This window comes from Coturnix japonica, chromosome 19 (genome assembly GCF_054131305.1).
Source record: "Coturnix japonica strain WE chromosome 19, WE-NBRP24, whole genome shotgun sequence".
NCBI classification, from domain to species: Eukaryota; Metazoa; Chordata; class Aves; order Galliformes; family Phasianidae; genus Coturnix; species Coturnix japonica.
In genome coordinates, this window is record NC_140681.1 from 7,904,385 (window position 1) to 7,918,742 (window position 14,358).

General features: G+C 40.7%; 1 protein-coding gene across 4 annotated transcripts in view; it reads left to right on the top strand.

The window, feature by feature from the left end:
- PHACTR3 (phosphatase and actin regulator 3) overlaps positions 1-14,358 on the top strand; it is an 87,139-nt gene that overhangs the window by 40,251 nt on the left and 32,530 nt on the right. For all 4 annotated transcript variants that reach the window (XM_015881481.3, XM_015881482.3, XM_085520373.1 and 1 more), the window contains exons 2-5: positions 5,583-5,744; positions 6,599-6,676; positions 10,437-10,625; positions 13,213-13,416. In XM_015881481.3, the coding sequence (XP_015736967.2) occupies positions 5,583-5,744; positions 6,599-6,676; positions 10,437-10,625; positions 13,213-13,416 (633 nt within the window). The remainder of the gene's footprint in view (positions 1-5,582; positions 5,745-6,598; positions 6,677-10,436; positions 10,626-13,212; positions 13,417-14,358) is intronic.

The window sequence follows — 14,358 nt, forward strand, 5'->3', positions numbered from 1 at the left end:
TAAACTTCTTTGGCAAGCACAGCACTCTCCCACTGCCCACAAATTATATTCTCTTTCTTTAATTTTTCTTCTTCAATTAAAGGAAGATGTTAAGTCATAATGTAACATACTGAAGAATGGTGGAAATCATAGAACAAGGATATATGGCAAACATTTCAGTTTAAAGTGAAAACAGAACTCAAGCTCTGGAGACAAGATGGAAGTAAAAATGAAAGCACAGTAACTTGCATTTTAATAGAGGGAAGTGTAAAGACCCAATCAGAATTCAACACCAGCTGGTGAAAAGAAAGATGATATAGCCCAATAGAATCCTATGCTTAGTGGTAGCTGAACCCAGATCTGTTTGGGGTTTGGCTTCAATAAAGGATTCCATTCCCCTTTTGGTGTTCTGCCAGTTTTCTTTGTATTTTCACTCTGACATTTTGGAACTCCATTGGTCTGATGTCTGCACAAATTTAATATGTTTGATTTCCCCAAAGGTAACTCGATGACTGACAGTTATCATGTGGCTGAACCTGGCCCAGTATCCATCTTTACAGGATTAAACTGTATGGTGGGGTGAGGTCATGAACACAGGATTCGGTAATTCTATAATGAATAATAATTCAGAGGACAGTGAGATGAGAATGGAAGCCATCTCTATCTAATGCTGACCATACAAAAACTAAACATCTTCCTAGACTGATTCTTGAACTTGCACCTTGGTCCTGTAATTTTCCTTCTCATTGTTAATATATTTCTGGTGTAACAAATATGATGCATCGGAGATGCAACCTATTTCATGTCAGCAGTTCTGTATTCCAAATTAGTTTATGATTGCATTCAATAACGCACTACAGGTACCTTGTCTTTCCTAAATAACTAAACTGTCAGGAACAAAACTTTTCATTTCACAAAATATTTAGTGTAATTTTTTTCCAAAATAACCAAAACATTCACAGTTCCAAATACAAGTTAAATGTTTCAAGAATTAAATATGCTTCTGGTTTATAAAATGCTTTTTTTCTTTTTTTTCCCCCTTGTTATTGATTTTCCTTCCTAGCAGTCATTCAAAATTGGAAATTCAAAACATTGTATGTTCAAAAAATTGAAATAGAAACTTTCAAATTGGAATATTCTATTGCAGTCTTTCAGAATTAAGGAAGAGAGCATGTCTGCAGAAACACAGAAAACATTTTTAGAACAAAGAAGAGCTCCATTACAGGAAACATGTAACTAGCGCAATAAAGAAGCTCTTCAGTTTTGCTTCTCTGGAACATAACAAGTGTCCAAAAGCTCTAGACACAAACAATTTACCCCCATACTGTAGACCCAATCAATACACTCAGTTCTGCCTGCATTTATGGTGCTGAACTAAGGAGAAGGGAGCATTTCTGCTGCTAGACAAACTTTCTGCCTTCTCACAGGCTCAATAGATATAAAGTACCTTCTGTTTAGAGTGTCCTTCATAGAGAACTGCTGTTTCTTGGCTAAGATCACCACTGTCTGGGTTGCACAATTCAGGACTGCCCAGAAGTAGACATGGGCCCTTTAAAAGCTTGGCTCTCCCTGTGACATTCTCCCTATCATCCTTTCTAGAAGCAGACAGTAATTCCAGGCAGCGCTGAAGTTAGCAGTGGTAAAGAAATATCTATCCCCAAAGCTAAGAGGTCATTTTGATTCCACTCACTGTCCCTGCCCTATGGAGAGGACCAAAGGGAACCACTTCTTCCTTTTTAAAACTCTATCTGGGATGTAGAGATGCAGTAGCAGTAAAGAGACAAACATGGAGAGCTGCATTACAAACCAATTCATCAGAAAACATAGCACGCCTGCCTTACAAATTTGCCCGCAGCTCTTGTCTGCTGTGTTATTTTTAAACCGCCTGCAGGTTGCAGATTTTTGAGAAGCCCTTCTCCTTAAAGTACACACAGAGGATTTAGAAAAGCACAACTTCCATTACCACAAACCGAAGTTACCAAATTCCCGGCATATTAAAATTTATCATCCTTCACCTTCCCATAAACTTCTCTGTGCAATTTGTGTATTCACAAGAATATTTCCCAATAGTCTTATGGCACTTCTCCATGGCAAGGTCAGCACACCTTCAGTGTACCTCAGCTCTGCATTCCTGCTGTGCCCAACTACCACACATCAGCCTGAAGTTGCTGTAATCAGGTATAATTCTACTGTATCTTTGGATTATCATAAAAAACCACCAACAATAAGTTAGATTCAACATCAGTAGGAGCACAGCCACATTCATTTCCATCCCTTTGATATACACAAAGCAGATGAAAACTGTGTGATATATGAGGAGCTTCGGATGTGGATCTCCAGCACAGAAGCCTTTGCCCTCAACAGGATACAGCAGAGACTACAACCAGTTTTAATAGAAAAAGCCAACAAGCTCCGATTAGAGGTAACTGTTGTGACCAACCAGTCTGTTGCAGCAGAAATGGCCAAGCAGAGCCTGGCCTCCCTGTGCTGGGTAGAGTTGGGCTGATGTGGTTTGAGTGTGGATTAAGCTCATGCTCACTCTGCCTTGTACAAGTGCCCCTCATCCTACATAACACATCGAGTTAAGCTGTCTCATTCACTGATTTGGAGAGACCTGATTTGTCTCTTGGCTGTTCTTATTTCTGAGACATCCTCCATATAGTTTCATGGCCTGGCCCCAGGCTATCAGGCTCTGGAAGGAATAACCACATTATTCCACAGAACGGTTAGCATAATTAAAATATTGACTGCAGATTAAAAAATGCGCTGAATACTTCACAGAGTGGTTGGAGGGTTGGCAAGTCTTGGCAGCTTGTTGGCTGTGGGAGCTGGCTGATATTTAGATGCGCCTGCACCTTCAGCATTCATTGCTGTACGTGGGAACTGCTTTTTGTGCTGTCAACTTCTTATCTCACAAGAAGCCAACCTACACACAAAAAGAAATGAACTGACTGCGAATGAGGAACTCAAAGGACTTTCTTGCAATTCTTATTGCTAGTGAGACCACTTCCTTGTTATTTATGGCTTGAGGACATCTGTCTTAATATGCCTTCAGCTATTTTTATTTGTGTCCATCTTTACCAATGTACACTGTAGGAACTATGTATGGTGCAAATATACAAGGTGATAAAACCACGTACCATTGTTACATTTCCAGTCCCAGAAGGGCAGAAGGTGATGGAAAAAAACACGTTTACAGGACTGATGAAAATGACAGAAGCACTGTAAGTAGCAGGGCATTAAGGGAATGCTTAGTGCCTTTGCAGTATCTCCGCATTCTCTTTCTTAGGGAAATATCTGCTGTAACAAACATTGCTAGAGACACACAGCTTTGGGTTTGAGTAACTTCCTGGTTCTGATTAAATCCCCTGCTATCTGGCAAAATGGTAAAGTGATCTCATGCTGCCAGCATTCAATAAAGCACGTGGATAATGCCTAAATCACTTTGCAGACATCTACATCTGAATGAAATGCAGCAGAAGCAGCAACTTGCCAAAGTTCTGCTTTAAATGAGCCCTTCATTTAATCTTCACTCACACGCTCAAGAAATTCGTGGGGTGACAGGAGATGTTCAAGCAGCACTGAAGCCTCACAAACACAGACAGGGATGGCTGAGCTCAGGCTGTCCTGAGTTCCAAAGGTTCCAAAGACAAAGATCTGATCTACAGCTCTTCTGAGATGAGATTATTTTGTGAACATTTCCATCCCCACTCAAGGGATGTCACAACCAATGGCCAAATGTTATTTTCTGAGACCTCTATTACAGCTTTAAAGTAATCATAATAGTAAATTAATAGCAGATCTACTCTGTCATTTTCCATTCTCACTGCCATCTCTGTAATGAAGAGCAGCTCTATTCTTCGAAGCTTTTTTTGTGATGCTTCTCAATTTTGAATGTGCAATTAGAAATAAGTGTGATAACTTCTGGCACTCTAACTGTGGTCTGTAGGCTACTGACCTCCCTCTGTGCTGGGCTCAGAGCCAGTTTCTGTTTTCAGTTTCTTAATATTGACCTCCAAACTAAACCATAAACGTCATCTTGAGTAGACATGATTCTTTCAAAAACAAAATTATAAGTATCTTTTAACTCTATATTAAATTAAAACCCCAAGATAAACTCTATGGAATGAGACTGAAACAAAAGAAATTTACTGCATAAAAGAAGAATCCGCTGGACACATTTAGTGAGGGGGGCAAAAAAAATTCTACTCTTCTTTGTTCTGATAGTTCACGTGACCAAGTTTTCAGTTTGTCTCCACTGAATGATTCATCTCTATTACCAGTATTTTCAAAATTAAATGGCAGAGGAGGAATGTGTTCATTCCCCTGCTGGGTTTAATAATCTTCCACAAATTGTTTCCTGTTTACTTGGAAATCCCCACCTCCATGCTGTGATTTAAGCATGTTCACCCTGCTAACTTAAAAACAAAACCTAGACGATGCTGTATGGTTTTTATCTTGCAGTCATAAAGCAGTTTGTGATAAATGTTTTTCCAGAGAGAAATTACTTGGAAACGTGCATATGTTCATAGCTCCACGTTGCTTATTTAGATTGTAAGTTATTACTGAACAACAAACTGTCATTCAGCTTTTATTTATGTACCACATCTGATGACTGATGGCAGCTTCTCATTCAACAACCACTATATTGGTGCTCAAATACAAATCTTAATGAAGCCATCAATAACCCCATTTATAGAACCGTGCTACTTTGTTTCATGGTACAGGCCAGCACTCGACTCCGAACAGTCAGTATTCATCATTTCACACAGCAAAATTTTGAGTGCATTTTGAAGACAAAATATTAAAACTACTTAAATTGCTTTCCCAGCTAAAATGTTATGTGTAAATTCCTGTGGCTTGGCAGGATGAAAAGGAAAGAAATTTCCCTTTATCTTCCTCAAGGAATAAATTCTCACAATAGCATATACGTAGCATATATCAAACTATTCTTATATAAAAGCAAGTTTTATATATTCTTATATAAAAGCAAGAACACAAGTTGGTGTGTTCTGTGCTAGCTTTTGTGGAGAGAATACATGTAAAAGACAGCAGTATCCTGTGGCCTGAGAGCAGAACTGGCAGCTGGGTTTTCAGAAGGGACCTGAGATTTCTCACACTCTCTTTAGCTCTTCATAAAGGTCTACATTTTTCTAAATGAACATTACATTTGTGTGATTAACTGGAGTCTGTGTGGGCCCAATTTGCATATGTGTTAAATTTCTACTGCTAAAGCCCTCGGGAGTATGCAGCTCTGTGTATTTCAGAAGACTTAATGCACAGTTATACAGCCCTTGGGAGGGAGAGTAACACAATTCCCTCAGTGAATCAAAGTCAGGAAAGAGATGGAATAAAGCATAGGGTGTAGAGATTCAGCACATCCTTCTCTCCATGCACTTAATTGCCTTTATAAGTCCCTGATAGGTGGCTGCAGAGGAGATGCTCAAGTGTTTGGCATCCAGAGAGGTACTGTGAAAGACTGGAGAGCAACTGGTAGGAAGCAGTGGACAAGACCAAGTTTGGCCTCCATTCACCTCCCCTTTTTACGTATATGCTGAAGCACTTTGTCTAACTGCTGACTTTCCTCTCATTTCCCTTCTCAGATGAGATGGAGCAGTCTCCTGCAGTGCGTTCTGACTACTTGGTCTCAGGGATTAGAACTCCACCAGTGAGGAGAAACAGCAAACTCGCAACACTGGGCAGGATCTTCAAACCGTGGAAGTGGAGGAAAAAGAAAAATGAGAAGCTAAAGCAGACCTCTGCAGGTACGATGAGAACAGTCTGACTGCACAAAGCAAAGCTGAGCTTGGGAGAAATGTGCTTGCACTGAAGCACTAGTGATGATGTGATGCAAACCTAATTCAGAGGTTTCAGCATGTTATAGATTTATAACATTCAAAGCTAGAAAACACTCATATAGGCTGACTTCCTATACAGTACAATGTCATACATTTAGAAAAAAAGTTAAACACGAACTTCCACATAGACTGTTTTCATGGAGTGTCCTTTCTCCAAATAGGCTACAATTATGTCCCCAAGCATCATCACACTTTTGTTTGGGGTGAATATTATATAGGTCACAGTAACATCATGAAAAGTGACAGGAGGAAACTACAGCATGTAAAATGCCTTCCCTCAAGCAGCTGCCTGCACTAGAGAAGCCTGGCACATGCAGTGCACACTCTCACTATTCACCAGGGATGTCCCAGATCAGTAAGGAGACAAACTTGTTTGCCTTTTCCCCAGAGAAGATGACACAGTTCACTCCACTTTCCTGATACCATCTAGAGCATCACAGTGAGGGACACCACCTCCTGCAGCAGCTCCAATACACCGCATCACACAGCACAAGGGCTCTAATACCCCTGCTATTCTGCTCTCAGGGTGATCAGCAGTATCTTAGATCATAAATCTCAACTCTGTGTGCTTGATTTTACTGTTTTAACAAAAGCAAAAGTACACAATCAGCTGACCAGTCCAAGTTCCCCCCAAATTCCTTGCATTTCTTTCCAAGCACACAGAACTTGAGACTGGAGAGAAATTCCTCATTGCAGCTCTCAGTCAGTTATGGAATACTCCATTGTAAACTGGTGCTGTGTCATGCTACTACTTCTTGCAGTGCTGGAGAAGAAGATGACAGCACGACAAGGTCGGGATGAACTCATTAAGAAAGGCCTTCTGGAAATGATGGAACAGGGTAAGTAAAAATTCTTCATCTTTTTTGATCAAAATCTTTTTGTCAGCACAATAGGAAACAAGCAAAAGAAGAAAGCTAACAATCAAGTGAATAAAAAGAAAACCTTAAGTTCCAAGCAGCCCATACAGTTTAATTTTTTGATGTTCTTTTCCACCTTGAATGCAGATCCAGCTTGACTGGATTTATACATGTTGTGAGTCTGAGCTGGTAGATGTATTTTATGCAATTGCTCTAAACCCAGCTAAATCCAACTGCCAAGAAAGTCAGCTACAACTGGTGCAAATATAAACTGAAACATAGCAGATACATTCAGCAGGGAAGCTTAAAAGTACAGTCCATGACTCCCAATCTCATAAAATGATACTAATGTGATGTTTTTCAGCTGCCTTTCTGGTATTCCATTCATGTGCAAAAGTGAAGCATTTGATAGTAGTGTCATTTTAAAGCCATCCCACATATAAACCAGATTCAGTAGAGGTCACTGAATGAAAGAAATGCACAAAGGACTGTGGTTCTGTGTATCACTGTTTCCAAGCCCTAGCAGATGGTTGAGGCATCTGGGTGGCTACCTGGGTGACTATTCTACAATACCAAGTGAGCTCCCTGTGTTTTGGACAGCAACCCAATTGCCTTTTCCATGTAAACACAGATTAAAAAATAAAATCCTCTTTACTTTGAAAAGTTAATAGCAGAAAGCATTGTACTGAGGAAAGACCGGCCTTTTGAGTTTGACCAATCTGGTAGATAGGAATGATGTTCTTTGAAAGTAATAATTGAGTTCCATTGTATAAAACAAATGCTGTGACTATAAATAGCCTGGGGGACAGTACTGAGCGATGCTATGCTGGCGTGTAACCGAGCAACAGGAGAGTCAAAAAAAAGAGTATTTTAAACAGGATTTTTTTTTTTTCATTGCATTAAAAAACTGTCATATTATTTTATTGGATATATGTTAGTATGGGTTAATATGTTCAGGTTACAATACTTATCAAACCGTCAGCTTATTCTAAAAGAGGCAGTTTTGGAAGGCTCATTTTTAATGCCTTTCCACTGAGTTCTTTCTGTCTCTCTACTTTTCCTATCAGCATATCAGCACCACCTGAGAGAAAAATACACCCTGTATCTGCTGGGAGTACTGAATTTCCCCATAACCTATGAATCTGAAATCATGGATATCTGAGCATTGCAAAACAGCAGTAAATAAAACAGCGAAGCACAGAGCTCCTGTAAGCACCAAACTGGCTTACAGTACCACCCTGTGCCCAGAAGGGAAGAGCAGCTAACAGTCAGCTGGAGGACACTGCAGCTGCCTCCAAATTATTTTTCTTTACACAAAGTACAGAGAATCTCCAGGGTTATTTTATTATATTATCAGCAGAAGCAGCTTATTAACTGGTATCAAAAATTGACCCAAATAATTCTCAGTAAATGATTAGTGCCCTACTTGGATTGAGCTGAAGTGGCAGCAGTTTCAAGGCTAAGTCCTCATTTATGCAGTAAGTTGCAACTGTCAGAGTAGCAACACTATGCTAAAAAGACTGCTGTAAATCCTTAAATCGCTCTATTTCATCAGGCTCTACTCTACTTCTAGATACGTGGTTCCTGCTCACTTTCATAAATAGTCCAAACCGTGATAAAGCCCTAGTCTGAGAAATCTGCAGATCTGCTTCATGCATTTACAACTCCAGCTTCACAGCACAAGGTCTGTCAGGCAGCATTTTGAACCATACTGCTGGCTCAGAGCAAGCCACTGAACTAGCACAGACGCTGCATCAATCTGTGAGCAGCCCAGGGTGAAGTTGTGCCATCCTTGCTTTGGGGATGAGTCATCGTAACAGGTTATGTCACCCTGTCTCCTTGCACAACCCCAAAACACAGCTGCCCAGCCAAATTTGTGCAGCCCGAGCTTTCTGTCCTTTTCTCCAGTCCGCTCTGCTCATACATGGCAAATACCAAGCTGCCCTTTGAAACTCCTGAACCTCCCATACAGCTTCACCGTAGCGTACAGAGTGTAGGTCTGGCACACAGTGGGATTCTTTCCCAGATAAATCACAGCCCTGATTCTTCTGGTTACTTTGTGATTCCCAAGTCTGTGCTGCTTTCCATACCAGGATCAGTGCTTTCTCCCATCCTCAGACTTTCTCTAAAACACAGTGTTGGGAACCACTGCCAATCAAAGCAGAACGTCCACTTTGCTCTATGCACAAGCTGCTCACTTCTGACAAGGAACGTCACTGCTCTGAGTCTCAGATGTTCCTCAACAGAAATTCTTCAGCAAGGCTGTCTTCTACTTGTCAATACTCTGTTAGTCATTATGCTCCCATCAGCCAGGATCTGAAGGAGCTCATGTCTCTGTCTGCAGCTGTATTGTGGCACAGCTGTCAGCAGCTTGCCTTTCTGAAGGACATGAGAAACACGGGAAGCAGAGGTACCTTGAAAACACTGAGGGAACTTCCCTCAGTATTTCTCCCCATTGCGAGCACAAAACAAACCAGGTGTAGCTGTGCTTACAGCAATGAGAGGTAAGGGCTGCCTGTCAAGTAACAGAGGCAGCTGTTAATACACCAATGATTATGTATAGGCTGCCTTCACAATGAGCTGAAACGTAGGCAATGAACTTTTTCCCCCTCCCTTTCCCTGTATCATAGCAACTGTGCTACTGCAGGGACTATTTTAAGAACAGTAACTTTTCACCAAACGTGATTATGAAGCAGACTGAGCTCAGCATACAAAAATACTGCATCCGTTCTGCAGCATCTCTGGGCCAAAACCTGATACCTATACCCAAAAGGGCAATAAATTACTCTGCAGATTGTCCAAATTATTAAAAAGGAATAGCTGTGAGTGCTAGCTGGTTTTAAATCAACGTTGAATAAACTTGTCATGATATCATTGCAAGCAAACATTGCCCTGTCGGAGGCTTCCAGAAAAGGTGTGTCTAAGGGCTGAGAAATACAAGTTGGAGGTCAGGGGTGGACAGCGGACGTGTCCATCAGCATGGACAGATGGCAAGAGTGGGAAGTAATTGCTTTGGTTTGCAATGGTGATGTTGATCTTGTGAATTCTGAGAGAGTCAGGCAGTAAAAGGATAGTTTGTACTCTGAGGAATCTTGCTTGAATAGGGGAATACTAGAAAAGCTTCAGTCATCAAGATGCATACAGCTGCAGGGATCACTGGCACAGAAATCTTTCAGAGTAAGCAAAGAGAGCAGTTTCTAGGTCTGCATGAGGAGGGATTTGAATTCCTGATCAGCTCAGTTATACAAGACATGCTTTTAGAAGCTGAGTAACCAATGCTGAGCCCAAAATCTACAGCTTGGTAGAGAATACTAGCAGTCCTGCCAGCATTACTGGTGGGCAGCTGGATGGCAGTGTGATGAACATGGAGCCCAGTGTGACCCAGACATGTCACAGCAACCTGTGCCTGTGCTACACCGTGAGATCTGCTCAGAGAAGTAATTGCCTCCTCCCAGACCCTTTGATCTCCCATGCTCATGCTCATCTCCCACACAGCAGGTGCTTCCAGATCACAGTGGTCTCCCTGTACATGCACAGTGCCCAGGTGGGCTGGTGTCCATGAGTTTTACGTTACAGATACTCAACACTTTCAGAAATCAGGTGGTTCTCTAAGAGAAACCTCAGTCCCTGCCTACTTTGAAATTACAACAGCTTTGAGACTCACTCTTCTAGAGAGGATAGCAGAGGGGTTCAGCTTTCACTGCATATGGTTTAATTAAGAATATATGATTTGATGTCATAGATACTGAAGGAAAAGCCTGCACTGGTGACGATGCCACAAGAGCAATGCAGAGTGACATGCCAGCTTGTGTGCCTGTGTGCCAGGCACTCAACTCTGAAGAGATGCAGCAAGAGAGTACAACAGCAGCCACAACAAATGTAACCTCACTTAGTGAAGAGCTGCATTTGGATGAGCTGAAAGAAGATGCAGGTACCGCATAAAAATGTTTCAAAAATAATAAGACATTAAAAGATATTTCTGCTCAGCAGCTGCATGAGGAGTCAGGTATGTCAATGTGGTGGACAGCCAGAACACCTCATTCAGTTCAGCATCCACATACTGAGTTAGCATTCATTATTTTTTATAACAGTGATTTTGAGTCTGCTACCTAACTGAGGAACCACACAAATCTTGGCATAATAGGATTAGCTGAATTATGAGACAACCCAGTCTTGGCATGGTGCTCTTTTGGAATTAGCAGTGACTGCTGTGAGAATGAAACAAAATTCTCTCAAAAAAATTTCTCAAACTTTTCTGGCAGTGCTGAAGTTGTCTGTCCTGGCTTGACTAACGTTGTTCAATGCACAACTTTTATCTGTATCATGACCCTAAAAACACAAGTGCAGTTCAATGTTCAAAGTACAAATAAGCAAAACCAAGTCCTTCTCGTGCAACTGTGTTCTGGTAAATGGGACCAGAGTGGCCAGGGACAGCTGCAGGGTTTTCACTGACTTCCTGACAGGCAGCTTTTCATCCTCAGGTTATGGAATGGGGGCCAAGGACAGGACAATGAGGAAACATTTGTAGAGCTCATGTCTGTGTAATACACAGAAAAAGAACTGCCTAGGCAGAAGCAGGGCAGCTTTGCCCATGTAACCCAGCCCAGTGTGGGCACAATCTTAAGGGAAAGATTTCTACCTAGAAGCAAGGTGGCATTTTGACCAGTGGCTCTCCATAATTGTCTACTCTGCCAAAGAGTCTAGTCCTGAGCCTCTGCACTATTTTCAGGAGGAAATATTCACTCTGCAGTTTGAAATCTGTTAATAAGTTTGTGTGCTTAAGACTCAGGTCTGCCTTCAGACTCCGAGTCAAGCATGCTGTTATTAACAAAAACAATGACAGGAAAAACAACAACTACAGCAACAAAAAAGAACCAGAAGCAAACCATATGGCCATGGGGCCATAAAATGATTTTTAGGCAACAGTACTCAGTATTTCTACGATACCACTCCGAACACAATCAAATTCAGGAACTAGAAAGTGTGTTTGGGGCCGAGCATTTTTTAGATTCACCTTCCCTAAAGGCACAGTCCCACTGTGGCTGCTCACTGCACTTGCACTGAGCATCATCTCATATCACAGGGAGTGAAATTACTGCCAGAAGAAAGTACCATTCACTAAAGGAAAAGCATTCAAATATGACTGATTTTCTTGGCAAGCCACTAACATCTTTCTGCCTTAATTTTTCTTTCCTATTTCACATCTTTTCTATGATTGTAGGCACAAAAGTACAAACTGATGTCAGCCTAGAATGAAGCATTTCCCTAGAAATATATATTATATATATTTTAAAGGAAATTATTTAGTTATTTATGTAACTATCACATAAGGAAGCTTTCCTATGAAGCCAAATTTCATGAGAATTTGTTTCTTTGTGTATATTTATTCTAATTTCCTGTCATTCTTGAATGACAAATACTCATTCCTCCTCTTCTAGGCACACTTATTCATGTGTTAGTCAACAAATTAAATGCTATTATCTTGCCATTGCTATTGTTTCCAACTGTTCTGGTGCTTCCCCATGCACTCAATATCAGAATGCTGAGCGTATGAACTTGTACATGATCATTTTACAAGTCTAAGCACTGCCAGAATCATATTAATTTTAGACTTAATCACTGAAATTCCACCTATGTCCTCTTTCAGTTTCATGCATTTCGGGATATATTTCTCTGTGCCCTTATCACAGACAGGCCAATTTAACAAAGTGCTCAGTCAATCAGCCTGTTCTAACTTGAAAAGCTCTGTGCTTTTGCCATTTTTCAGGGGACAGTCCTGAAATGAGGGCTGCTTCACCATCTCAAATTACAGCTTGGGTGACTAAATTTTTTGAATACTTCACCCATTCTGTGTTCTACGCTAGTTGCTCACATACTCTGGTAACCAATCTTTTTTTTATGACAGACTTTTCTTGGTTGCCAACTTTAGCTTCAGGAAAAACTTATCAGTTCTATTGTCACGTACAGTAGGAGATGGCAAGATGCAAGCTGGTGTAATGTATTAATTAAGAAAAAATTGAACTGTGAAAATAAACATACGCAGTGAACAACTGCAAAACAAGCTTTCATTCAATATTATAAGTTTAATACACTTTGCCCTTTGCTGGCACATTCCCAGCACAGACAAGTAGTCACTCAGTAATACCACACAACTGTAGCTGCTCTGCTGTAAGAAAATCCATTGCAGTTCTCAAGAAGTTGCTTTTCCTTGCTGTCTTTGTTATTGACAAGAGAAAAGGAAAAAAAAGGCTTTAGGGAAGGAATGGGAGGTAAGGGAGGCTGTCCGCTTTTTCTCAGGAGCTTAAAAATGAACATTTCTTCAATATCCTCATGCATTTTATTCTTTACCTGCCTCAGCTGTTTGGCTATTTCACAGAACAATTATTTTTGGTACAGTAAAGAAGTGCTTTTAGCTGAGTACCATGTGTTCTGTTCTTCTGAATGTTCCTGGCATCGTCTCCTGGCTGATCAGTATTATTAACTTCATTTTCTATTAATTTTACTCATCTTCTTACTAGCCAAGAAACCTTCAGCACCCAAGGAAGAATTGGAAGATGCCAGTCTGCCAGCAGCTGAAGACAGTCCACAAGCCTTACTTGTACCTGAATCTACAGATTCTCCCCAGAAACTGACAGAAGGAAATCCAGCACAGCTTCCCAGCCCTCCATTGCTCCCAGCTCCACCACCTAAGGCAATCTCCAAAATCACAAAGAGTGTAACAGGTCAGCCACTGCCAGTTGGTACAGACTTTCTCAATCTCGTATACACTGTTCACTTATATGGTACAGTTTTTTTCTTACACCCATTTGCATGGCTTGTGTTTGCAAGCTATTATGAATCAGGCTGGTTACAGTGAATGAATGGAATGCTAATGAATTCCTTGAACTGAGTGTGATCTGGTTGCCTGATAAAAACACACTGATCTTTGTACTTTACATATATATGGGGATTATTTGTTTAGAGTCTACTGCACTAAGCACGAGCAAAACAAATCAAACCAGCTGCAAACATCTGCTGAATCAGATGCTCATATTGATATGACATAAAACATGAGGAAGATTCTAATTTATTTATTTATTTATTAATTTTTAACCTAGAATCCTGCTGGATATCAGTAAAACAACCAAAAGAAAGTTCAAGTCAGTAGGCTTTGAAGAGGTTTCTGTCTTTAGGTTATGCTCTCTGGGGTAGTTCTAAACTAGAGCTATGAAATCTGGTCTAATTACACAGGATGCACATAAGTGATATACCTGGCTCCCACAAAGCAATACTCCATGCCAGACTTCAGTGCATGCTTCAATAGCAGTTCCTCTGGGCCTGATTTTCTAATGTATTGCCAATGTTACTACATTTTCCAACATTCTGGCACTACAGAAGGGGTGTTAAAGTGAATATGATTTTAGTTTCTTCCAATTTTAGGGCCTCTACATATGGTAAAGGCAGTTAAAAGGGCCTTACTGCAAATTAGAATCAAGTCTTGACATCTAAATGCCAGACCTGTTGGATATTTAGACTTTTAAATGACAGCCATTATCTCAGCCCTGATTTGCATCCCCACCAGCACAAAGAACAGGGTTTTCAAAGTCACCAGGAAACAAAATATCAGAGAGACACTGATCAGATTAATGGAGCTCACAGAAAACACTGGCATTTTCTGTCTTTTT